Source organism: Citrus sinensis, chromosome 9 (genome assembly GCF_022201045.2).
Source record: "Citrus sinensis cultivar Valencia sweet orange chromosome 9, DVS_A1.0, whole genome shotgun sequence".
Taxonomy (NCBI): Eukaryota; Viridiplantae; Streptophyta; class Magnoliopsida; order Sapindales; family Rutaceae; genus Citrus; species Citrus sinensis.
In genome coordinates this window covers 32,458,014-32,483,562 of record NC_068564.1, presented here as the reverse complement: position 1 = coordinate 32,483,562, position 25,549 = coordinate 32,458,014, and the positions used below count along the sequence as shown (strand labels likewise).

General features: G+C 34.7%; 7 protein-coding genes and 2 pseudogenes across 7 annotated transcripts in view; 6 read left to right on the top strand and 3 right to left on the bottom strand.

Moving 5' to 3' along the window:
* The window catches only part of LOC127900077 (NAC transcription factor 25-like), a 28,812-nt gene that overhangs the window by 3,011 nt on the left and 252 nt on the right, over positions 1 to 25,549 (top strand). The window lies entirely within an intron of this gene.
* LOC102631047 (probable xyloglucan endotransglucosylase/hydrolase protein 23) lies at positions 277 to 2,193 on the top strand (annotated as a pseudogene).
* On the top strand, positions 3,371 to 6,276 carry LOC102606757 (xyloglucan endotransglucosylase/hydrolase protein 24-like). Its single transcript, XM_015529075.3, has 3 exons — positions 3,371 to 3,673; positions 3,768 to 3,961; positions 4,048 to 6,276. The coding sequence occupies exons 1-3, from the start codon at positions 3,407 to 3,409 to the stop codon at positions 4,388 to 4,390; spliced, it is 804 nt and encodes a 267-aa protein (XP_015384561.1). The 5' UTR covers positions 3,371 to 3,406; the 3' UTR covers positions 4,391 to 6,276.
* Positions 5,844 to 7,182, bottom strand: LOC102626293 (probable xyloglucan endotransglucosylase/hydrolase protein 23). Its single transcript, XM_006474094.4, has 3 exons — positions 6,820 to 7,182; positions 6,498 to 6,691; positions 5,844 to 6,408 (listed from the first exon to the last, which is right to left on the bottom strand). The coding sequence occupies exons 1-3, from the start codon at positions 7,078 to 7,080 to the stop codon at positions 6,006 to 6,008; spliced, it is 858 nt and encodes a 285-aa protein (XP_006474157.1). The 5' UTR covers positions 7,081 to 7,182; the 3' UTR covers positions 5,844 to 6,005.
* On the bottom strand, positions 8,752 to 10,099 carry LOC102626585 (xyloglucan endotransglucosylase/hydrolase protein 22-like). The gene is made up of 3 exons (XM_006474096.3): positions 9,752 to 10,099; positions 9,434 to 9,627; positions 8,752 to 9,344 (listed from the first exon to the last, which is right to left on the bottom strand). Exons 1-3 carry the CDS (start codon positions 10,013 to 10,015, stop codon positions 8,942 to 8,944), a joined length of 861 nt encoding a protein of 286 aa, XP_006474159.2. The 5' UTR covers positions 10,016 to 10,099; the 3' UTR covers positions 8,752 to 8,941.
* LOC102621769 (xyloglucan endotransglucosylase/hydrolase protein 22-like) lies at positions 10,824 to 12,692 on the top strand (annotated as a pseudogene).
* On the bottom strand, positions 13,410 to 14,702 carry LOC107176479 (xyloglucan endotransglucosylase protein 1-like). The gene is made up of 3 exons (XM_015529074.3): positions 14,352 to 14,702; positions 14,077 to 14,270; positions 13,410 to 13,894 (listed from the first exon to the last, which is right to left on the bottom strand). Exons 1-3 carry the CDS (start codon positions 14,631 to 14,633, stop codon positions 13,462 to 13,464), a joined length of 909 nt encoding a protein of 302 aa, XP_015384560.1. The 5' UTR covers positions 14,634 to 14,702; the 3' UTR covers positions 13,410 to 13,461.
* LOC112497912 (NAC transcription factor 29-like) lies at positions 18,741 to 20,417 on the top strand. The gene is made up of 3 exons (XM_025097434.1): positions 18,741 to 19,068; positions 19,570 to 19,850; positions 19,947 to 20,417. Exons 1-3 carry the CDS (start codon positions 18,741 to 18,743, stop codon positions 20,415 to 20,417), a joined length of 1,080 nt encoding a protein of 359 aa, XP_024953202.1.
* LOC127899710 (protein ATAF2-like) lies at positions 23,532 to 25,540 on the top strand (the record flags this gene model as incomplete). The annotated part of the gene is made up of 3 exons (XM_052433408.1): positions 23,532 to 23,731; positions 24,297 to 24,577; positions 24,686 to 25,540. Coding segments are annotated over exons 1-3 (1,314 nt in total), but the record flags the coding sequence as incomplete, so codon positions are not given.

Genomic DNA, 25,549 nt, shown 5'->3' with positions numbered 1-25,549 from the left:
AATGCTCAGGAGTAGGTGGAAATAACCTAGGAAGCAAGTAGCAACTATGCTCATCTCTCCTGTAAAATAATGCCCGCAAGCAATTTGACTGGCTTAAAGTTATGACAAAGATGCCCATTTTCAATGTGCACTTGTTTTTGCTATCCAGCTGTTCAGTTCTCAACTCACCCCACCAACCAACTATACATTTCAATATTTGGCGAACATTCGATGCACTAACCAGCAGCTCCAATAAATAGCCTGGAACTCAGTATTCTCAAGTGTGTCAAACTAAGTTGCATAACGTTCCCGAAGTCAATGCCTTGCTATTCTTATTCTTCTTATCCAATTTTCTTGTTCTCTTTTATTGTCACAAGCTCTTTCATTGTTGCAAATGCTGGTAATTTTAACAAAGATGTTGATATTACATGGGGTGATGGACGTGCCAAGATTCTCAACAAAGGCAAGCTTCTTACTCTGTCTCTCGACAAAGCATCTGGCTCTGGCTTCCAGTCTAAGAATGAATTTTTCTATGGAAAATTTGATATGCAGCTCAAGCTTGTTCCCAACAACTCTGCTGGCACTGTCACTGCCTACTATGTAAGCTCCTTAATGAAAGATTCTTTTTCCCTTTCACATATAATTTGTTTGTCAGTCGTCACATCATTATGTTGATACGTAGACTTGCTATGGTGCAGCTAAAATCTCCAGGGGCATCATGGGATGAAATAGACTTCGAATTCCTGGGGAATTTGAGTGGCAACCCTTACATTGTTCACACAAATGTCTACACACAAGGATAAGGTGACAGAGAGCAACAATTCTACCTCTGGTTTGATCCCACTGCCGATTTTCACACTTATTCAATCCTCTGGAATCCAGGTCACATTGTGTTAGTACATACACAACCCTGATGTGAGCGAAATTCGAATCCTGGATTTAATTTTATCAAGCTCGCATTAACTTTTTATTACATTTTCTTTTTGTTCAGCTTCTATATCGATGGCAGACCCATCAGAGAATTCAAGAATCTCGAATCATTCGGCATTCCGTATCCCAAAAAACAATCAATGAGAATGTATGCTAGCCTGTGGAATGCCGATGACTGGGCTACAAGAGGGGGCCTGGCGAAAACAGACTGGTCTCAGGCTCCCTTCACTGCTTCCTTCGGAAACTTCAATGCAAAAGCTTGTGTTTTGTCCATCGGAATATCTTCTTGCAGCTCGAATCCCGCAACTAAAAATACATGGTTTTCACAGGAGCTCGACTCTTCAAGCCAAAGGAAGCTAAAATGGGTGCAGCAAAATTACATGGTTTACAATTATTGCGCAGACACAAGTTGGTTCCCTCAGTGCCTCCCCCAAGAATGCACCAACAAAAATTAGGACGATGAATCTTTTCTAATCCATTCAGTGTTTGGAAATTCGTATTTCAATTATATTTTTATTCTTTCTTCTACTTTTCTCAATAGGGTTTCTTGATTGCCATCAATCATATAACATAAGAATATCGCTTCCCACTTGATGCATCTAAATAATAGTAATAAATGATGTAGGATGGTTTCATCAAAATTCATTTTTCTTTTTATTTTTTCATTTTGGACTTCGGTTGGCATCCTCATCATTAGATAATTATTCTACAAAGTAATATAATATATTATTTACCCTTATTATATATGCCAATTATCAAGAAGAAATGGGTAGGTATTGATATTAAGGACTCATCAGGTCCCTGCTAGGCCCAAATGAAATTAGTTCAAGAATCATGAACCTTGCAGGCCGAGCTCTAATGGGCCATTTATGATTTGCATAAGTATCCCAAACTTCTTCCAAAGATAACTGCAAAAAATTTAACAAAGTTGATTGTTTTCCTCAAATCGAACAATATTCAGATTTTGTTCAGTGTTCAATTACCCTAAGAATTTTCTTTCCTAACTCATGCAGAGCAATCCATAATCTCATTTCGCCATGGCTTTTATCCAAGTCACATGTAGCCGCCCATGCATGGGGAGATTGTATATTACATTGAAAATTTATACCGTTATGATACTGCTCACAGGAAACATGTCACCAAGTGTTAAGAAAGACGAGTTATATAATACGTAATTAACTAATCACTGAACCCAAAGCATGCGCCAACAATGTCCTAATTTGCCTCAACGACTTGTTTATTAAGGCAAAGCCGGCCAGGGTCTTTTGAGAAAGCTTCAGCCAAGATGCTGGAAGAGAGTGCTAGAGAGTGTTAAAGTGTAATTTCCTTTACAATATGTTTGAACTGACACTTTGAATGTCTTGAAATTAATACCAATTTTTTTTGGGATACTGCATGTTATAATCATTCTCAGGTGTGGACGCCGTATTTTTTTTAATACGGATACACTTTTATACTGTGTTGTTTAAAAGATTTAGTTTTTAAATGAACTGTAAAATCGTAGGGCTTAAGTGAGTTAAAAGTTAATTTTCTTAAATTCTACGGTTTTAAAGTATATTCGCATGAAAATAAAATAAGGATGTCCACACTATAAAAAGACTACTGCATGTTATAAGAAAGGTTAAAAAAATTTTATGAATCAATTTGTGGGTTGCATGAACAGACTTCGTACTCAACTGTCATTATTCTTTGGACCTACATTCTGGTTTCTCTCCTTTTTTTGTTTAAATAAAGAATCAAATCTCTTTATCTCGGCTTACTGTTGCAAGAAAATTAAAAAGTACAAACCAAGAGAACGAATACAATACAACATAATCTGTTCCCCAACCCTCGAGGTAATTAATGGAAAGTGGGCAACAATGTATTTGACAGCATTTCAATAGAAGGATGATATTCTGGTTTATTTTCAAGGATAGATTGTGTTCGAGTAACAATGTTTTAGATGATATATCACCAGCTGGCCTTTTGTATCGTAGTCATCTAATGGACCCCCGTTCCTTGACCTGATCCTGTTCACAAGTACGACAATGACTAACCGACCGTCTGTCAAATGCTTGAAAGAATTTGACGCGGGATTGAGCCCCAAGGACTGTGGTGGTGGAATCGGCAGAAGCAAAAGTACAACCTAAACCCGTATCTACATAGATATGTGCGAGTACCGGATAATCATGATCGCAATTCAAGATCAAGTGGGTATGCATGCAGGCACCGAACCCCATTTGGAATTTGGGGCCATGTCATATAATCTGTCTGCAAATGAGAAACAGCCAAATTTGCCTCTCTTTCAATTCATGGCACAGCCAGCTGTTGACAACTTTGCACTCTCAGAAACGGCAAACATGAAACAACCATCCAAACGCACCCTCTTCTTCACTCTCTTTTGTCCATTTCTATACTCCAATCCCCTATATAATATTACATTACATCCATGCAAAACTAGTAATAATTTATGCACTATTCAGTATAGCGAGCTCCAGATCCCAAAATCCTGAAAGATATGGGTTCTGATTCGTTTGGGGTGATGATGTGTACTTTTGTTGGGCGTTTAGCTGCTGTTTCTGCTGGTAATTTCAATGAGGAATTTGATATCACATGGGGAGATGGTCATGGGAAAATATTCAACAACGGCCAACTGCTTACTCTCAATCTCGACCATTACTCTGGCTCAGGCTTCCAGTCCAAGAAACAATACTTATTCGGCAAGATTGATATGCAACTCAAGCTTGTCCCTCGCAACTCTGCTGGCACTGTCACTGCTTATTATGTACGCTTTTCTTTTTATCAACACCTGCTGTTTTCATTGATTTCTTTGTAATGATGCTAATTAATATTAATTATGAGAGTCTTTGATGTTGTAGCTACGCTCACAAGGACCAACATGGGATGAGATAGACTTTGTATTCTTGGGAAACCTCAGTGGTCATCCGTACACAGTTCACACAAATGTGTACAGCCAAGGCAAGGGTGACAGAGAGCAGCAATTTCATCTCTGGTTTGACCCCACAGTCAACTTTCACACTTATTCAGTTCTCTGGAATCCTCAACGCATTGTGTAAAGTCCATTTCTCTCTTATTAGTATGTCATTCGCTTCTACAATTTTATTGACTTGTGTTGTTCAATTAATTGCATTATTTCAGCTTCTCTGTTGATGGTATTCCAATTAGAGAGTTCAGAAACCTGGAGGCTATAGGCGTTCCATTACCAAAGAATCAGCCAATGAGAATATACTCATCTCTTTGGAATGCTGATGACTGGGCTACAAGAGGTGGGCTAATCAAGACGGATTGGAGCCAAGCTCCTTTCACTGCTTCTTACAGAAATTTCAAGGTTGATGGTAGCCGTGCCTGGCTCTTGCAACAAATGGATTCCACAAACCAACGGAGGCTTTACTGGGTGCGGAAGAATCACATGATTTACAATTACTGCACTGACACCAAGCGATTTCCCCAGGGCTTTCCCAAAGAATGCGCTGTCCATTAAAGCTGGCTGTTCCAAAAACTTTAGCGCCTAGGTACAGGAGCTGTCTTGTATAACATAACATTAAATGATAAAATGTAAGCTAATTAGTAGTGAGGGATGCCTTTAGCACTATCCGAATTAGGTAGTCGGCTGGTTTTGTATTTTGAATAGCTATTTATTAACATAATAATAATATTTATTTTAAGATTCTAATTTTTTAAAGTTGCGTATATATTGAAGGAAAATTTAATTTTTAGGAATCTCCCTATTATTATTCTCATTCATAATTATCTCTATATTTAATAATCTTTACTTTAAAAATAATTTTTTTTATAAAAATGTGATATTTATGGTATAATAATTATTCTAAGCCTTTGAAACTTTATTTGGTTAATAATTACAAGAAAAAAATTCAACGTTTTCCCTTTCCCAAAAATAACTACTCTATTAAAATTATAAATGTTAGATTTTAAAACATCTAGTATTCTATTCATTCTATTTCAAACTTCAAAACTAATAGATATTGAATCAATGATACTCACCCAAAAAAAATTTCTCTCATATCTACTCGGAATATTATTCTAATCTTCCCTATAAACTTCATTGCCAGCATCTAACATTTGACTATCATATTCATCTCAACTAATCAACCTTTTACGTGCTATCGTTCTAATTTTCTATTTTAATTTATTATTATTATTTTTTAAATTTATTATATTTTTTTATTTGTTGCATTAATATATGACTTGAATCAGTTATGAAGTTTGTGATTTGTATAGCATAAATGTTGATAATTGACAAATTTAACAAACATGGTGAGCTTAGTTAATGTTCTTTTAGAAATAAATATATATCTTTTCATTTATTATTATTATTATTATTTGATCTTTTTGGTAATTGTTGAAATTCACCAAAAATGTAAAATCTGGGGACGTCGGACGTCCATACTGTATGTTCTATTTACATCCAAGTCCCTTTATGTTATTATTATTATTATTTGATTGAGAAAACCAAAGGTTGCAATTATTAGGTGTATTAACCGTTCACGCCCCCAATCAAGAAGATGCTCAATCCCAAAATGCCATAAAGCTTGGATCCTAAATTTGTGAACATGCATGAATACTACATGAAAGAATCAAAGATGAATATAAGAATTAAATAACTGGATACAATTGTGATTGTATTTGTTCTTGATTTATCTTTTTATTGTCATGTTACTGTTGGGTGTACTATTTTAACAGGACATTAAAAAAAAAATCTCGGAGTGGGTGTCGGTGAATTTTAATCGTTTGCTTGCAAGATGTTTGATAAAAGTCCCAAATGAGAGAAGTCGTTTTAATGGCAATAGAATATTTTGCTAGTCCTTACCCGTTAAGTCAGTCAAAAATTTAGAGTACCATTGCATATGTGAAGAGGTTTGGTCGTTTCTACGTTAAAACCTAGCCAAAGAAGAACATATAGCAAGCATGCGAAGAGTAGAGAACATAATCTCATGATATTTATATGCTAAATTTTGTATTACATTGAGAAAGTTGGACTAATTTGCCATTTTATTGACGACAAAATACAACAAAGAATCAAAGAATTGACAAAAAGAATAAATTTTTTTGATGTATGTGTTGATTTTGCAAAACTTCTAAGAGGTTCTGCATTCTGCAGGGAGTCCCTGGGGAAATCTCTTTGCATCAGCGCAATAATTGTAAATCATGTAATTCTTCTGCACCCATTTCAGCCTTTCTTGACTTGTTGAATCAAGCTCTTGTGAGAACCAGGCACTGCTGCTGGATGGAGAGGAAGGTGAACTTGAAGCGCAAGAAGATTTTCCATTAGACCAGACACAGGCATCAGCGTTGAAGTTTCTGTAGGAAGCCGTGAAGGGAGCATGCGTCCAATCTGTCTTGACAAGGCCACCTCTTGTAGCCCAGTCATCAGCATTCCAGAGAGATGAGTATATTCTCATTGGCTGATTCTTTGGGAATGCAACTCCAATTGACTCTGAGTTCTTGAACTCTCTTATGGGAGTACCATCCACAGAGAAGCTGAAAATTAAGTAAACATTGATAAGTCTAAGCAGATTGAATGACAAGGAAAGAAGAAATGATGGAGATTGAAGGAAAATATTGCTTACACAATGCGCTGAGGATTCCAGAGGATAGAATAGGTGTGAAAGTCAGCAGTGGGGTCAAACCAGAGGTGAAATTGTTGTTCTTTGTCACCTTTGCCATTTGTGAATACATTGGTATGCAGAGTGTAAGGGTCACCACTTAAATTCCCCAAGAACTCGAAGTCTATCTCATCCCATGTTGATCCTGGCGATTTTAACTGCGTGAACAAAAAATCAAAGGTCTATATGTCAGATACATGATGATCAAACATGCATATTGTTTATTCATATAAAGGGTGATGATCAAACATGCATATTGTTTATTCATATAAAGGCAGGAACTTACATAATAAGCAGTGACAGTGCCGGCAGAGTTGCCAGGGACTAGTTTGAGTTGCATATCAATCTTGCCGAATAGATACTCATTCTTGGACTGGAAGCCGGAGCCAGAGGCTTTATCAAGGGAAAGAGTAAGAAGCTGGCCGTTGTTGAGTATATTAGCACGCCCGTCTCCCCAAGTGATATCAAAATCTTGGTGGAAGTTACCAGCAGAGGCAACCATCAAAGAGCCAAGAAGCAGCAGCGACAGATGCAATACTGAAGCCATGGAAGCTTTCGTCTGAGCAACAACAAGATAGAAGAATTTGAGTTGGAGAGAAGTTTGAAATTTTTGAAAGTGAAGCGATGAGTGTGTTTGGGATCTCACCAGGGTTTGGTATTTATAGCTTGATTGAGCTGGTGAAGGTGAGTATAACGAAAGCAGAGGAAAGTAATGGGAAGCTCCAGTTAGTTCAGCTTCAGCTGTGGCCAGTTGTTTGCGTAAAATAGCGTGATGAAATAAAAACAGCTGTCCGAATCGCACTAACAGAACACGCTACAACAGGGACTTTTTTTTTTATTACAATACGCGGCTTTGCATTACTTTTGAGACTCAAGTACTTATTATGTACTGCTGTTCTGTTCCCACCACCGGCTGACTCTTATTAGATTTTTTTTTTTTTCCAACCACCGCCAGTCAAAACACAAAAAAGAAAATGTAGAATTCACTGGGTGCTCTTCTCTCTCGAGATTTTTTTTTTCCATTTTATGCTCAAAAGAAAAAGAAAAAAAATTGTTCAATGACGTACTTAATTAACAGATTTTTTTTTATAACTATATTTATTATCAGGAAATCATTTGGTTCAAAAGCTTAAGACGTTAAACAGGAGTCCAGAAAATAGCATTAAAGTGTTGAAAGACCTGCCCGTGTGAAACATGGATCCAGTTTGAAGGTCATGTCGTTCCAAAAGCGGAGATAGGAGATTGAATTAGAGGTTCTTGAACATACAAGAATTGAAACATATACGTGTGTTATTCGCAAAAAATTGAGCACGCTGAGATTTGAACAAGAAACCTTTGCTATGTAAAAACGAAAATGGCTTGACCCAAGAAAATTAAAGACAAGTCTTTACTGGAGTCCCTAACATGAAACATGGATCTAACATCTAAGAAATATGTATCCCTATATTTCCGATACAGATGCTTCCTAGTAACATGAAACTGTGAATTTGTATCCTAATTTTAGGTTAATTGATAACACATACTTCCTGGTGATTTCCTGTGTAATAAAACGCATATGGAATTGGAAGATATGCTTATTATTATTATTAAGGAATTTATAGATATTGGTATTTAAATCGAACGGACTGAAGATTTTGCTGTTTTGTATACTACCACTTATACTAGAGAATGTTTTATTTGTTTAACTGGAAAGGCGGTGGTGGCATGGCGAGGTTGGCTCGCCTTGAAATATCAACACTCGAGAGCTGGCTCGCACCTTGTCCTCCTATCAATCTCTCATTGTTAATTAACAAGCACATTCCTCATCCAATAACGGTATGCATCACTCTTCCTCATCGACTTGTGTAAGTTCACTCGGTTAGTTTTTTTAATTTTATTTTTGCCATTTTACCCTTTTACTGCCTTATCAAATACTAATCAATGGCCAAAATTTCTCCTCGATTGACACAAATACGGTAACGCCCACGCGCAGTACATTTTCTTCTCATTCTGGTGGAGACTCATTTGCTCTTTTATCTTCATGCTTCCTCGATAATTCTTCATATTCCAATCTAGGGTCTAAAAGCTTTATTAATGAGTCATCATGTCAATACCTTTAATTAGGCTTATAACTATATGCTAAAGCTTACGAAGAATAACAACAAAGAAGAACAAAATCTTTTGAAATAGTAATATTATGTTTACTTAGTTAGCATACTTAATTTGTATACCACGCAAGTACGCATAACATTATCCTTTTTTAAATTCATTAACCAGTGTTACATATGGTAAAAATTGGACTAACATGCCATTTTATTGATTACAGAGAAACAAAGAATCTGACTCCAGAATCTACATGAATTGAATAACCATTGAATGATTACACGAAAGAATAAAATAATTTTTAAGTGTCTTGTTGATTATTTTCTCTAGGAGATTCTGCATTCTGCAGGAAGGCCCTGAGGAAATCTCTTTGTATCAGTGCAGTAATTGTAAATCATGTAATTCTTCTGCACCCATTTCAGCCTATTTTGATTTGTTGAATCTAGCTCTTGTGAGAACCAAGCACCGTTGCTGGATGTAGAGGAAGCAGAATTTGAAGCGCAAGAAGATTTTCCATTAGACCAAACACAAGCTTCAGCATTAAAGTTTCTGTAGGAAGCAGTGAAAGGAGCATGCGTCCAATCTGTCTTCACGAGGCCACCTCTTGTGGCCCAGTCATCAGCATTCCAAAGAGAAGAGTATATTCTCATTGGCTGATTCTTTGGGAATGGAACGCCAATTGACTCTGAGTTCTTAAATTCTCTTATTGGGGTGCCATCAACAGAGAAGCTGAAAATTAAGTAAACATTGATAAGTCTAAGCAGATTGAACGACAAGGAAAAAACAAACGATGGAGATTGAAGGAAAATATTGCTTACATAATGCGCTGAGGATTCCAGAGGATAGAATAGGTGTGAAAGTCAGCAGTGGGGTCAAACCAGAGGTGAAATTGTTGCTCTCTGTCACCTTTGCCATTTGTAAATACATTGGTATGAAGAGTGTAAGGGTCACCACTTGAATTTCCCAGGAATTCAAAGTCTATCTCATCCCATGTTGATCCCGGTGATTTTAGCTGCATTAGAAAAAAAAAAAAGAAGATATTTATATGTATCATCACATATGATTATTCAACTACGAGCCCTTTTGCAAACATAATACTTGCGTATGATTAAGTTGTATTAAAAGGAGGAACTTACGTAATAAGCAGTGACTGTGCCAGCAGAGTTGCCAGGGACAAGCTTGAGCTGCATGTCAATCTTGCCATATAGATACTCATTCTTGGACTGGAATCCTGAGCCAGAAGCTTTATCGAGGGAAAGAGTAAGAAGGTCGCCATTGTTGAGCATCTTGGCACGGCCATCTCCCCAGGTGATGTCAAAATCTTTGTAGAAGTTACCAGCAGAGGCAGCCATCAAAGAGCCAAGCACAAGAAACAAATGCAACATCGAAGCCATAGACATATGCTTGAGCAAACGAGGTACAAGTAGTGTTTGAATGAACAGAGAGAAGTTGATAATTCGAAACTGGAGCGATGAATGTGTTTAAGACCATTGTGTTGTATTTATAGCTGGTGAAGGTGGGGAATGTAAAATGCAGAGGAAAGTGCAGGGAAAGGTCCAGTGAGCTCGGCTGTGGACAGTTGTTGGCTTGAAAAAAGTATAATAAAATAGCTGTACATACCGCACTAACAAGCATTATCCGACCAGCCATATTTTATTATAGCACGCGGTTTTTGCATTATTTTTGGGACCAAACGACTTCCGTTTAGTTTAGTATCTCCCGCTGTCCTGGTCCCACGACCAGCCGACTCTTATTAGATTTTCCCACCGCCACTACTGAAGACAGTTGAATTCACATAATGTGACCCTCTCTTCAGATTTTCAGCTTTTTTTTTTTTTTATTGATTCTCAAATCAAGAGCAAATAACTAATATTATAATAATACTAAGAATAACATAGAACTTGTTAAGAAATTCCAGAATTGAAAATTCTTCTCACTAGCAATTCTGTGTTAACCCAAGTGACAATTATGTTATATTTATTCTGTTTGAATTCTTAATTTAGTAACTCTAAAATTAATCTTTTATTGTCATGTATATAGTATTTATTTGTTTTATTATTAATTATTTTTTATCAACCTAATTAATAAATGATACATAAAATGTGATATTAAGTAGGAGACAAACTAAATATCCGAATTGAGTTAGCAATAACCGCACGACATTACTCAATTTGTATGTTACTGGCGTTGTCTAACACGCGAGACGGCGGTGGGTTTCGCTTGCCATTCACTTGGACCTAACTGTATGTAAAATGAATGTTTGTTTTTAAAAAGGGAACTGGGCCGCGCCTTGTCTTCCCTTTCTTTATAAACAATTAACAAATCAAGCAAAACCGCGTCTGGAAAACTTGGTCTGCGCCATTTTAATGAACAGTCATTTGCTACATTACTTTGCCAACTATTACCAAAACGTATTGAAGTTTCCTGTGTATCTTCTCTCCGTTCAACTATGCCTAAACTTCTTGTATAAAAACACCAACTAAGCACAACCTTCTCGTCATTTCAGATTCTTTGACATTTCTAATACTGTTCACATGCAAAACATTCCCGTGGCTTGCTTTCTAAGATCTTCATATATACCGTCCATGTTGATGGTCAGTTTTGTGATTTTCTCTCTAATTGTTGCTTCTGCTGCTAACTTCTACCAAGATTTTGATATTACTTGGGGAGATAGACTTTGAATTCTTGGGCAATTTAAGTGGTGACCCTTACTCTCTGCACACCAATGTATTCACAAATGGCAAAGGTGAAAGAGAGCAACAATTTCACCTCTGGTTTGACCTTACTGCTGATTTTCATGCCTATTCCATCCTCTGGAATCCTCAGCGCATTTTGTAAGCACTGTTTTTTTCCTTCAATCCCAATCATGTTCTTTTCCCTGTCGTTAATTTGCTTAGACTTATAACTTTTTTCCTTGTAATTTCCAGCTTCTCTGTTGATGGCACCCCCATAAGAGAATTCAAGAACTCAGAATCAATTGGAGTGCCATTTCCAAAGAATCAACCAATGACGATGTACTCTTCTCTACGGAATGCTGATGACTAGGCTACAAGAGGTGGCCTTATCAAGACACACTGGACTCATGCTTCTTTCGCCGCTTCTTATAGAAACTTCAAAGCTGATGCGTGTGTCTGGTCTAATGGCATATCTTCTTGTGCTTCAAGTTCACCTTCATCTCCATCCAGCGGCGGCTCCTGGTTCTCACAAGAGCTTGATTCAACAAGTTAAGAAAGGCTGAAATGGGTACAAAAGAAATTCATGATTTACAACTACTGCACCGACGCAAAGAGATTTCCTCAAGGCCTCCCTTTGAAATGAAAAAATCTCCTAAAGAAGCGATTAAATCAACAGATAAATCAGTGTAAACTTATTACATTCAATTATATGCTCTCTGTAGAGCTATTCTTTGCAGTGGTCATAAATAAAAAGACAGATTTGTCATTCTTTATATCAGAAATGTTATAATACGAATTTTATTGGAAAGATGCAGATATGATTTATTATAAATTCAATAAACTTAATGCAAAAAGACTTAAAAAGATTGAGCTCTACTCTTCTAATGTTCTCACAGACCATATCAACGTGATCCGTTTCTAGTCATATTTGCATCTTAATTCATATGATAACTGACACAACATCAATACTATTATTTTAACTTTATTTTGATATTACAGCATAAAGTTTGAGCATGAAATAAACTACAAGCACTACCAAATATACTCTTAAGTACATATTAGCAGTGCGTTACTTTTAAAATAACTATATAGTTTATATCATTGTTTTTTTTCCTTTTTTTTTCTTTTGGGTATTATATATTTCATTCCGTAAGCTCTCATGATGATAACAATAACATATGAAATGTATGCTTATTGATTGTACTATCGATGGTAATGAGAAATATACTAAACTTTTTTCTTGTTTAAAATCTTTTCCCTAAAAGTTCGGTGACCACAGTGCACAAACAGACAAAATAACGGGATCTAAAGCAAGAAACATACGGTGCTTTTACTAAACGAAAATCAAAATGAGCTTAAATCAAAATGAGAAATGAAAATTAGAATAAATTGTTTACTTTAACTGTAGAAATTAAAATTAGAATGAGCTGTATTATTATTGATGTGTTTAATTTGTCTTGAAATCATAATCATAATGAATTAGATTGTCATAAATTACTAAAAAATTCTTAATTAACTATTATTTTATATTTTAATTATTGTGATTATTATTATTTAGAAATCATTATTATTAATTATTAATAATAAAAATATTATTATTATTATTATTATTATCATTAACATTAATATATTAATTATAATATTTTTTTATCAATAGTAATAATAATACATTTTGAAAATCATAATAATAATAATAATAATCCAAATCTTTATCATCAACAACGATAACAACAAATCAGAATCGGATCTGGATCGTAATATCATCGTCGTCGTCGACATCATCATCAGTGATTGTTGCTGCTGCTAGATCGTTGCTGCAATTGCTGCTGCTCAACGGTCAGCGATGACCAATGACGTTGATTTTTGCAATGACAGTTTGGTGAAGACGATGAAAATCGGTGAGGCTTTAATTTACAGCGACTGTTTACTGTTGGTTTTTTTTTTATTTAAATTTTTTTAATTGAATGAAGGTATTTTCAGAATGTTAAAATTTCAATGGAAACAGATTTTTTATTTCCAAACATCAACCATTGAGAATTAGTCTTTCATTCCCATACTTATTTGATAAAATAAATGCTATTAATGATTCCGCCCAATCAGGGAAATAAACACACCAGTATTGTATAACTATACCAAAATTATGATATAAAGTATTGTTATTATATATATGTTTATACTCGTACGGAATCTATGTAAGCACTCGTGGCCACAGCACACTCAGGAGGAGGCCCTTTTGGGAAGCGCTTTGTGTCTGTGCAATAATTATAAATCATGTAATTCTTCTGCACCCACTTGAGTTTCTCTCGGCTTGTTTCATCAAGCTCATCGATCTTCATCCATGCAGAGGATGAAGAATTCGAAGGGCAAGGCGCAGAAATGATTGGACCTGCTGGGTAACGAATGCAAGTTTTGGCATTAAAGTTTCTACAAGAAGCTGTAAATGGAGCTTTTGTCCAATCTGTTTTGACAAGACCGCCTCTTGTTGCCCAGTCATCAGCGTTCCAGAGACTCGAGTGTATTCTCATTGGTTGGTTTTTTGGGTAAGGAATGTTGATTGACTCCAAGTTCTTGAACTCTCTAATCGGTGTGCCATCGACATAGAATCTGAAAACGTTTTTAAACAAAAATGTTAGAGAGCCTTTTTAACCCAAAAGCGCCCAAAGAATATGTGAAGTATTAAACCAAAAAAAAGAGACACGTCTAATAAAAAAAAGAAGAGGATTAATTAGTGACTTGAATTGTTGCTTGTTTTCAACAAGAGATGATTAGTGGATTGAAATTCTTACACGATGGTTTTGGGATTCCAGAGAATGGAATATGTGTGAAAATCTGAAGTGGGATCAAACCAGGGATAAAATTGCTGCTCTCTGTCACCTTTGCCTTGTGTGATTACATTTGTGTGAAAAATATAAGGATCGCCACTGAGATTTCCCAAGAACTCAAAGTCTATCTCATCCCATGTTGATCCTTGTGATGACAACTATAACACAGAATTAAAAATAAGCTTACTCTTAAAGAGAAAAACATTTTCGTGCAAGATCACTGGCAGCTTACGCCTTACATAGTAAGATGTGACAGTGCCAGCAGAGTTGCCTGGGACAAGCTTGAATTGCATGTCAATTTTGCCAAATAGATACTCATTCTTGGACTGGAAACCTGAGCCTGTGTCTTTGCCAAGGTAAAGATTGAGGACTTCTCCATCGTTGCGAATCCTGACCTTGTCAATTCCCCATATGATGTCAAAATCTTGATAAAAATTACTAGCTGGTAAAACTAACACAAAAGAGTTAGATAATAAAGCAGACAGCATTATCAGCACTACTAGTGATTTAGCCGCAGCCATTGTGCGATATTTAAAATTTTGTTATAGTTTTGGATTTTTATAGAGACGAAAAGAAAGAAGCGATTTGCCATTTGGAAAAAGAAAAATGAAAATTTTAAGAGATAAGATAGATGATGGGGAAGAGTTAGAGTCAAGGATTAGGCTAGCACTTGTGGGGCAAAGAGCAAGAGCGGGAAACAGATGGCAAAGACTGAAATTAGTGAAAAGAAACTGCGAAAATGCGGATTTATGCATGTCACACAAGTGACAGCCCTAAGCATGGTTTATTAACACGTTGAAATTTTGGCTGATGGGTGCCTTTTGACCACTCTACAGTCTACATAGTTTCCGCATCTACTGACCGGATGGGCTCAACCCTATGTGAATAGGATGACTTTGGAGCAGTTTCCGTACTTAGAATAGTCCCAAAATATGCTTAAGAAAATGTGTAGTAGTGTTCAAAATTCAATTTGTTTGATCCTTAAAAATTTGATCAATAAAAATTTAATCTGTGAATTGATGCATTGGATTAGATTGAAAATTGAAAAATCTATAGTTGGTGAATTGAATATAGATTTACTTCTATAATCTACAAAAATCCACGATCCGCAAAAAAAAAAAAAAAAACTTATTTAATTAAAAAAAAACTTATAAATGCGGCATTAGTGCTTACTAATAAATAAATAAGTTAAAATATAATTACATTAACACCATATTATATCTTATCCAATAATAATATAAAATAAAAATAATTAAATAAACAAATATAGTTTTCTAAATAGTTAATTTTCATAATTTTAGTTAATTTTAATGTATTTAAACAAATGATATTTTTTCTTTTAGGTGTGCTATATTTGAATATTTTGAAATTTTGAAATTTTGAATGTATTTTCTAGTTTTTTTAATAAATAATTTGATTAAATCTTATTGATTTTTGAATTTGGTCAGTAGTAAAATTATTTATATATTAATTTTTTTATTTTATGTGGATTGGACAAAATTAAAAATATTTAGTCTGCAAAATCAATTTGTAAAATGGTGGATTAGATATGGATTGGGTCAAATTCGCATCCGATCTGTTGACGTATAGACTAAATTTGGATTGAATTTCGGCAATACGTGAATTGGATTGGATTGAAAACTTATAATCTCCAAAATCATAAATCAGATATAAATTGATGTTCAATCCGCAAAATTCGATTCTCGAACATCCCTAAAAATAAGAGGGTTATTCTTAAATTGAAACAGATTTTACTCTTATAATACATATGGGAAGATTCAAATGCTCGATGTGAAAAAAAGAAAAGAAAAAAAGCAAAAAAGATGGAGAGATATCAATTGTTACACCAAAAAATAGTTGACAACAATCATGATAGTTTAACTGTAGACATCTATTTCTTACTATGTCTTTATGTCTAAAATAGATTATGCACGCATGGACTTCATGTGAGGAAAAGTTATTAAAACTTTAAACTTTTCTTTACTAATAATGTTAAATCTTTACTTAATAGCTTAACTTTTTGGGTGAAATGTTTAACTAATCCTTCTCATAAATTCAAAAAAAGTGATACAATAATTAGGAGTACTACCACCTTAAGATAATTAGAGTATGTGTAATTAATCTTACCAATTTGACACCTACTCATGGACTACCAAAAGAAAAAAGTTTAAGCAAATAAAGAAAATAATTAGCTTTTATACTTGCAATTCATGTCTAAGAGTTGAGCCATTGGCGCCCCTTCAAATCCTTTTTTTTATTTACAATAAATATTTGATAAATTAGTAATATTTGGATCATGGAAAGTCTATTAATTTAGTGAATATTAATATATCGATAAATTAATAATTATTAATTTATAAAAATAATATCACGTTCATAATAGAAATTTTTATGAAGTTTAGGAATAGTATAATTCGATAATATAGTGATTCTATCAAACTGTATCTGTATGATACAATTCTGATTTGATTTTGACTGAGTGAATCAGTCACTTGGCTAGATCACGATTACTTTGCAACTCATTAGAGAAGACTTTTCTGAGGCAATATATTAAACTTATCTCTATCTTACTTATGTTAACATAACACATAGAATACAACAATGGCTTCTCATCTGAAAGGTGTAAAGAAAATAATTTTGACCAATGAAATGCGTAAAATATTATGCCAATACAACAAAGAAAATCATAAACATATCATATATATTTACTTTCAAATTAATTAATTATTAATTGGGTCCTATACAAAAATAAATTTTTTAAATTTATTATCTAATATATTTATCAATTTATTAATTTACCACATTAGCTCCAATTCGAAATTGACAAAAACTATTATTTAGTTGAGGTTATCAATTTATCGAGTATTAATTTGACTAGAGTCTATTATATATTCTATTTGATGCTAAAAAATCTTTTTTTAATAAACCCCTTTTTCCAAACCTTCTCTCAATAAAATTCAAAAAATGTTAACTCCAAAAAAATAATAGTAACTAACATGAAAAAAGAAAGAAAAAGAAAATACTAATATTTTGAGTTTGTGCAAATCAATTATATAGACCAAACTAAAAAAATGTAAGATAAATAAGCAGAAGCAAATGTGATTTAATTAGTTATGGGTCATAAAGGAAATAGAACTGAGCTCTATTAGTTATTCTTGAGCTACAATAAAATGATTCAACTTAGGTATAAGTTTTAAGTTCGGTAATTAAATGAGGATTTAATTAGTGTTTAAAGATGTTCAAGATATTACCAGATGTTATTTTTAAGAGTTGATTATACTCTCAAATTTTATTTTTTAAAAATAGATTCAAGAGAGAGAAAAATATAAGTGCGATTAATTTTATTTATATTTATCTTTAATTGTAATTTTGTTGGAATAAGGGTTTTAAGAGGATTAACAGGTGTGCCAATAGTCTCACCCAATGTTTAAACGATTCTAAAGTTTTCTAAATGGACCATGATACTCTTCTGATCTGAGCACTCCTAATATTTTACAAATCTTGTGCCATTTATATTTTAATGTTAGTGGATTATTATGATTTAACTACTTTTTCTTTTTAATTTATTAATCACCAATCATATTAATATAATTTGCTCAGATAAAGATCAGATCAGGAGATGATCCTAGTCCTTTATAAATTGACTGGCCCACGTGGGTTCGGGAGCCCACATATTATTTGAATTAAATCCAAGTTTATGCCTGTTATTAATTGGTCCCAATCTTTAAACTATTCAACAACGCCCTTGAGATCTTTACTTCCTTCATGTTAGTGCTACTTATTGACTTTTATAATCGCGGAGAGTAAACATGATTATCTTAAGATTAAAACAACAAGTCTTAATATATATATATATATTTCTTCACTTTTCTTTCTAGTAATCTTGACAATACGAAAATTTTAACTAAAAAAGAAGAATTATTTACTTGGTCATGATTCATGAGGAGACATAATGAATCTTATAAATTGAAACCTTTGACTTCAATTGGATCTTGAGTTGCACAACCACGCTAGCTTTTTACATATTGTGTCTAGATATAATCTGTTTATATGAATTTTGAGAACTTCAATTTAGCCTACAATTTGATCTAACTAAATTCAATGGTGCTCATCGTTAATTACTGTTAAATGATAGTAAAGTTTTAGCAAGATGATATGAATATAAAGAGCAAAACAATTTCGGAATAGTTTGAGCTGTCATATTTACATAATTAACTTAACAGCTAATATTTTTATCAAACATTTACACAGTAATAATTAATATTAATAACTTTTGTAGCAACTCAATCCCAAACTTGCCTCTTTTTAATGTTTTGAAATTAAACTTTACCTTTAAATGTGTTGACAGATATTGACTCCTCCAAATTAGCTCCATCAACTGAAATTCACCGCCACGTTTCCCCGACATCTTAGGCGCCAGCATCATTTACACGTGGCAAAAAGATAACTTTACACTTATTTGATAAACACAAAAGTAAAACTTCAATTAATCAAATTAGAAATAATAGCTACCTGATATCCCAAAATATTTGTATGAAGTCACATAAATCTTATCACAACGAACAAAGTAGCTAGCTATCACTTCTATTTGGTTCATTTTTCATCTGCATCATTTTCCTAAGTCCTGCATGAAGGACCAAAAACAGAAGGAGCAGCTGGGGGTTGAAGGGAAAAACCCTAATGGTCAAAACCCTTGTGGAGAAAACCCTAATGGAGAAAGCCCTAAAAAGCAAAGTGACGATGCTTCACTTGTACGGCATCCTGTGAAGAGTACTGGTCATCATCTGATCGCTGATGATTCTTATTTTGATTCATTCCCACCTGGTTACCGATTCAAACCCCACGATGGAGAACTTGTGGTTTATTACTTGCGGAGGAAGATACTGAATCAGCCATTGCCACCAAACCAGATCAAGGTGGTGGAGTTGTATAGGTTTAATCCTAACACACTTACAGGTTAGGAGGGAAAAAAAAGACACTTTTAATTTCTTATTTTCTTAATTTCTGTGTTGTATGTTGTTTTATTGGCACGCATCATATATGATTAATTTTTTTTTAAAAAAAATCTGTTTATTGCTTATTTCTCGAGATTATTATTCATTAGAATGGAAATTTTCTGAGTCTCGTTAGTTAAAATGGTGTAGTTCCTCTTCATTATTCAAATTTTGTAATCTTTGCTTTGGCTTTGAATAGTTGTGGTTTCTCTACTCTTTTTCATGATAGATGTTTATGCCATTACAAATATAATATTACAGTGTATGTTTTAATGTGATGGGATTTTACATCAGATATGATTTTAGATTTAGATGGTATTGTAAATCAGCATATAAAATTTAATCCCCTTATATTCAAAACATTTATAATATGGTCTTTCTTTCGTATTAGTTTGTCTATATTTTCTTCATGATATCTTTATGAAATTTCTTTTATTCTGTCCATTGATGCAATGATTTACAGAAAGGTACAAGTCACTTGGTGAAATGGAATGGTATTTCTTTACACCAAGAGATAGAAAGTATCGAAATGGTCTAAGACCCAATCGAGCTGCTGCAGATGGGTACTGGAAGGCCACAGGAGCAGATAAACCTGTTAAGCACAATGACAGTTTGGTTGGATTCAAGAAGGCATTGGTCTTCTACAAGGGAAAAGCTCCAAAGGGTGATAAGACTAACTGGATCATGCATGAATACATAGTGAATAATCCACCACAGAAACAAAAAGGCCGAAATGATATGAGGGTAGAATGATTTTCCTTGTTGTCCAAATTCATTTTTATTTTATTCTTTTTTTTGGTTTTATTTGACTAATTTCTGCTGCATACATGTCCCTTGCAGTTAGATGACTGGGTTCTCTGTAGGATCTATAAGAAAACAAAGCAGTCAGCGAAAGCTTCTACTCGAAAACGAGAGAATTCAGAGGAGGATCAACAATCAAGAAGCGAAGTTGCAACTCAATCTCAAGATAGTGAACAAATTTCAGTTGACGAAAAGGCTAAAATGCTGCCCAAAACAGAAATTTTCAAGCCTGAAGGCCTTGGAATCTTTGATGTGCCTGATTACTACAACCAGGGAAGATTCTTCAGCGCATATGATAATGTCCTTTTATCTTGTCAGAGTCCATATGCTAATTTTCAGGATGGTCATCAGGGTAATTCTCAGAATTGGCTTCCTTTAGTCCCTCAGTTGGGGTTTCAGCAAATGCTTCATCATAATCCTACGTGGGAGAGCCCTATGAAGCCTGAAGAGTTCGGATATCTGCCGTTTAGTGATCTCCCTTCGGAAGACAATTGTTTTACGAACTTCTAACTCTTTTCATTTTGTGATTCGATTAGTTAATGGTAGCTGACATTAATTGGCATTTATAATAAGTTAGTTAGAGTGTACTTTAGTAGAGGTCGGTTTTCTTGAACTCAATTTTTCTCGCAATTCTGTGTACTTTGATTGTTATTTATATGAATGTCAGCAGCATGGATATTCAAGGAGAGTTGCTATTTCTATGGGTGGTATGCTAAGGCTCCATTTGCTTTAGCTTTTTGGTACTAATTCTGTTACCATTATCAAAATATTTAAAATATTTGTAACTCAACTTTGACAGTACAACTGATTATTTCTCACAGTTTTCAGTTGTAACGCTCTTTGAACAAGATTTTCTAATCACTAAAATTATATACATAGTTTCCTAGAATACCAAATTATTTACGTGACGATCATATTCTTTGTTTGCCTCAAAGCTTGAGTTGTTTCTTTTATCTCTCTTAATTCCAATTCAAGAGCTGTTTTCAGAATTTTTTTTCCTTAAATCCCAATGGAAAAAATGTAACGGAACAATTTTTTATGAATGTAATAAGCCATATATATCACAAAAAGGAGCATAAACTGCACGGCTACTATATATTGTTGAAGCTCTATGATTTTTAAATTCTTTATGAACGATGTACCTCCGATGTACTTTTATTTTTTCTTCTTCTTGTCATTTTGAGATAAATTTTTCTCCTCAATCTCCTTAGATATTGATAACTAAATATTCTTTAAGATAGAGCGCAATGTTTTATCCCTGCCACCACAACCCTATCATAAAGGAGACTAAAAATTTGAGTTGGAGAAACAAGAAACTCAATTCAATCTATAGACATTATGAAGCCGTGTGATATGATGAACTAACGGAGCTGCAGAATGGCCTTTGAAAGTAATGTTAAAAGCTTAAAACCTTTACCAACAAAGTGTTGGCTCCATTGGCAATTGAGTCCCCTTAAGTGGCTTGATTGGGTTTGCTCCCCAGTTCGAGTCGCAGGGAAGTCGCATTTGTTGGGAGAACTTGTGCCTCTTGGTTCGAGCGGGGACTTCTAGTTTGGGTTATGGTACGGGCTTAAAGGTGCCTCCTACAGTTGGGGCCCTCTCCAGGATACCTCGTGGTCAAAAAAAAAAAAAAAGCTTAAAACCTTTTTGAGTTTCCTTTAGCAAATGTCATATGCATTTACTCTTATCAATACACGAGAAAATATAACTTAGAGATTGTTTATTAAACTTTAGCAGTTTCTTATTTGTTTTTGTGATATATGTCTGATTTTCAGACATTTATATTTGAATAGAAAAAATAACTTTTTATATCTTTTATTTGAATGGAAAATGTTTGAATGAAAAATAAATATTATATTACAAAAATATCTTTATAAAATAGTTTATTTCCTCAACTATAAGATTTAATCCTTTTTTGTTTTAATCTATGAGGATATAAATATCAAAGAACCAAGTTTAAGACCTTTTTTTGTTATAAAAATAAATAAGATGTCATTTATAATCAAATATTAAAAACAAGAAATCTAAACATTTCATTTAAATTTTCTAATTTAGATCCATTCAGACTTCTGAAAAATTCAGATTCATTCTGATTTCAGACTTAAAAAAAAATGCTACCTTACTACAAACTAAATTCCAAACTTAGTACCAACAAAGTGTTGGCTCCACTGGTAATGGAGTTCCCTTAAGTGCCTTGATTGGGTTTGCTCCCCAGTTCGAGTCGCAGGGAAGTCGCCTTTGTTGGGAGAACATGTGCCTCCCGGTTCGAGCAGGGACTTTTAGTTTGGATTGTGGTACATGTTTAATAGTGTCTCCCACAGTTGGGGCACTCCCCAAAAGATCTCGTGGTTAAGACAAAAAAAAAAATTCCAAACTTAGTAAATTAATATCAGATTCCAGCCGCAATTCGCAGATGAAATGTCTGAGAACGAAGTTGTGAGAAAATGCAGTCAGAATCGACTGCCATCAATTAACAGGTTCCTTGGGAGGAAACATGTTCAATTTCTTTTTTTTTTTTTCCCAAATTTTAATGTGGAAAATTAATTCGGATGCCGGGGTTAGTCCAACCACTGCACTCATACTGGGCCGTGCGAGTTAATCTTTGGGCCAAGTTCTTAACATACCCATCTTATTTCGTCAATATTTTGGATGACAAAATTGCCCATAACGCCCTACAAGGACCTAACTGCAGAAAATAGGCTGTAGTAAAGTATGCGACTATGCGGTAACAAAACTTTCGGGATGCCTGCGTAAATGACTCCTTGTTACCGCCACAAAGCAGTCACAAAAGGTCATTTGTGACTGCAGAGCGATCACATAAAACTCCTCCTTCTTGTAGTGCCACCCGCAAAATAATCCATGCTAGACCTCCTAATTCTTCATTTTCATCCCTATTATTCAGTTAGCTTGGTTGAAATATATATTTATGAAATTACATGCACCAACTATTTATCCAGAATTACATTAAATTATGTATATAGCTAATGTAAGATCAATTTGGAGAACTAAAAATATGTTAATAAAAATAGAAAATCGGGTCATATCGTCTGTCCTTCTTGTTTATGTATCAATTTTTTTTTTTAAATTCCGCCGAACTATTGCAGCTACAGCGCTCGAAAGGAGCAAATATGTTGGATTATGCTAAGGATTGCATTAAATGAACAAGAAGCTATCCTATATTCTCTCATTTTGCTAAAAGATACGGCAGTAAAATAACTTCTATTCTACTTCTACTTTGAAGAATTTTACTGCTTCTCAATCAACTACATCAGCAGAAACTATCAGATTTCACCACATCAGCTTCAATGCCAGCAACTAAATCACCTCCCGAAAACTGTTTGATAAACCGATCAGTTGGAAAAAGTATCTACTTCACTTAATATTATATAATCCAAAAATATTAGTATAAAATAAGCCCCCATGTATCTGATCACAACAAATATTCTTGTGAGGTCAATTTTATACTTAGAGCAGCGTCTCCTTCAAGTTTCGGTAAAAGTTATCAATGCCAGACCGGAAGCAGGGAGATAAGGACCAAGACCCCAATGGCCATGACCGCAATGGTAAAAACCCTAATGGCCAAGGCCCCAAAGGAAAAAGGCCAATAGATCATATTCATGATGCTTCACCACCAGTTAAGAATCGGATGAATGCTGCTCAGGGTCCTGAGTTCGATGATAGCTTTCCTCCTGGTTACAGGTTCAAGCCTCACGACACAGAGCTTCTAGTTCATTACTTGCGGAGGAAGAGAATGAATGAACCTTTGCCACCAAATCGGATTAAGGAAGTTCACTTGTACAAATTTAATCCTGACACACTTTCAGGTTAAAAATACCCACCACCCCGTTTCTCTTTTTTGTTTCTTTTGTTTTTCTGCAATTGCCTTGCTGGTAGTTTTCTTTAAATTAAATAATGCACTTACGCATATTAAGTTCTTTCTTTTTCTTGAGTTCATTTGGTTATTAATTAGAGTGTAACTTCTTGAGTTTCTTGAAATAGTTTAGTTTCTTGAGTTAGAAGTGTTTCCTTTGCGTTCGTTGTACATATGGTCTCATAACTTGATTTGTTTTCGTACTTTGGTAATGTTCTTAGTGCTTTTCTTGAGTTCATTTGTTATAGCAGTGGGAATTTCTTGAGTTTCTTGACATAAAATGGTTTGCTCTTCAGTTTCTTGAGTCAAAAGTTACTTCTTTGCGTTGTTGAATGGTGATTTAATTTTCTACGTATGGTCTCGTAGTTTGGTACTCGGTATGTACCCAAAACAAAGACCAAAAATATTGATGTTGATATTGTTCCGTATTCCAAATAATGAATCAGGAAGTATAAGTTTTTTATTTTTTATTTTTTGGGTGATTGATACGACGATGATTCTGTATTAATAATGCACAGAAAAGTATAAGCCTTTTGGTGAAAATGAATGGTACTTTTTTACTCCAAGAGAGAGAAAGTACAAAAACGGGACAAGACCCAATAGAGCCGCTGGAGATGGATTCTGGAAGGCTACCGGAGCTGACAAACCTATCAAAAACGACGAAGTTGTCGTTGGATTCAAGAAGGCATTGGTCTTCTACATGGGAAAACCCCCAAGGGGAGATAAAACTGAATGGATAATGCATGAATTTAGATTGGAGGGTCCTCCAAGGACCAGAATCAGCGGAGATGACATGAGGGTAACTAAATTTTGTGGTTTCTTTCAGTATCATATGTGAAGTGTTCCAGCGATTTTACAATGTTGGTTTGCTGATGAGTTTTGCTTTTATATATTTTGTTGATTGCAGTTAGATGATTGGGTACTCTGTAAGATATATAAGAAAAGGGACCAGGATAGATCTAAGCTGTCGTCTTCAAGACCTTCAACTTCGCAACGGGATGATTCAATTTCAGGCCAAGATGATCCACAATCAGACACTGAATTTCAGGATAATGGAGCCATTGATATGGGAGTTGAAGACTCTGCTACGCTGCCCAGTGAAATTTTCATGCCTCACGGTCCTGAAGGTCCTCGAATCATTGATATGTCTGGTTGCTACAATCAGGGAGGATTTCTCAATTCATATGATGATACTTTTATTTATCATCAGAGCCACTTTGTTAATCACGATGTCCCATATTCTCAAGGCAGGGTTCCTGAAATGCCTAATTACAATGTTCCATATGCTCAAGGCAGGATCACTGGAATGCCTAATCACAATGTTCCCTATTCTCAAGGAAGGCTCCCTCGATTGGCTATTCACGATGTTTCAGATTCTCAAGGAAGGTTCCCTGGAATGACTAATCAAAATGTTTCGATTTCAGTTTCTCAAGGAAGGTTCCCTGCAATTGTTCCATATTCGTATAACAATCCTTTGGGGCAGCGCTCTCCATGGACTCAACATCTAATGATTCCTACTGCTAATCAGAATCCTAATGAAGCTGCCGAATCATCAGCAGCAGCAGCAAGGGCAAGACCTTTCCAGGCATATCCTCGTCAACATATGTTTACTACTTCAAATCGGAATCCTAATCAACCTGCAGAATCATCATCAGCAGTAGCAGCAAGACCTTTCCAGACATTTCCTCATCAACATATGTTTGCTACTTCTAATCAGAGTTCTAATCAAGTGGCAGAATCATCATCAGATGGAGCAGCAAGACCATTTCAA

Coding starts and splice junctions, on each gene's coding strand:
- LOC112497912 (XM_025097434.1), top strand. CDS start 18,741: ATGAAGGACCAAAAACAGAAGGAGCAGCTGGGGGTTGAAGGGAAAAAC. Junction 19,069..19,569: donor TAATCCTAACACACTTACAG/GTTAGGAGGGAA, acceptor AATGATTTACAG/AAAGGTACAAGTCACTTGGT. Junction 19,851..19,946: donor AAGGCCGAAATGATATGAGG/GTAGAATGATTT, acceptor TGTCCCTTGCAG/TTAGATGACTGGGTTCTCTG.
- LOC102626585 (XM_006474096.3), bottom strand. CDS start 10,015: ATGTCTATGGCTTCGATGTTGCATTTGTTTCTTGTGCTTGGCTCTTTG. Junction 9,628..9,751: donor GCACAGTCACTGCTTATTAC/GTAAGTTCCTCC, acceptor TTTCTAATGCAG/CTAAAATCACCGGGATCAAC. Junction 9,345..9,433: donor TGGAATCCTCAGCGCATTAT/GTAAGCAATATT, acceptor CTTAATTTTCAG/CTTCTCTGTTGATGGCACCC.
- LOC102626293 (XM_006474094.4), bottom strand. CDS start 7,080: ATGGCTTCAGTATTGCATCTGTCGCTGCTGCTTCTTGGCTCTTTGATG. Junction 6,692..6,819: donor GCACTGTCACTGCTTATTAT/GTAAGTTCCTGC, acceptor TTGTTCACGCAG/TTAAAATCGCCAGGATCAAC. Junction 6,409..6,497: donor TGGAATCCTCAGCGCATTGT/GTAAGCAATATT, acceptor CTTAATTTTCAG/CTTCTCTGTGGATGGTACTC.
- LOC107176479 (XM_015529074.3), bottom strand. CDS start 14,633: ATGGCTGCGGCTAAATCACTAGTAGTGCTGATAATGCTGTCTGCTTTA. Junction 14,271..14,351: donor GCACTGTCACATCTTACTAT/GTAAGGCGTAAG, acceptor TCTGTGTTATAG/TTGTCATCACAAGGATCAAC. Junction 13,895..14,076: donor TGGAATCCCAAAACCATCGT/GTAAGAATTTCA, acceptor AAACGTTTTCAG/ATTCTATGTCGATGGCACAC.
- LOC102606757 (XM_015529075.3), top strand. CDS start 3,407: ATGGGTTCTGATTCGTTTGGGGTGATGATGTGTACTTTTGTTGGGCGT. Junction 3,674..3,767: donor GCACTGTCACTGCTTATTAT/GTACGCTTTTCT, acceptor TTGATGTTGTAG/CTACGCTCACAAGGACCAAC. Junction 3,962..4,047: donor TGGAATCCTCAACGCATTGT/GTAAAGTCCATT, acceptor GCATTATTTCAG/CTTCTCTGTTGATGGTATTC.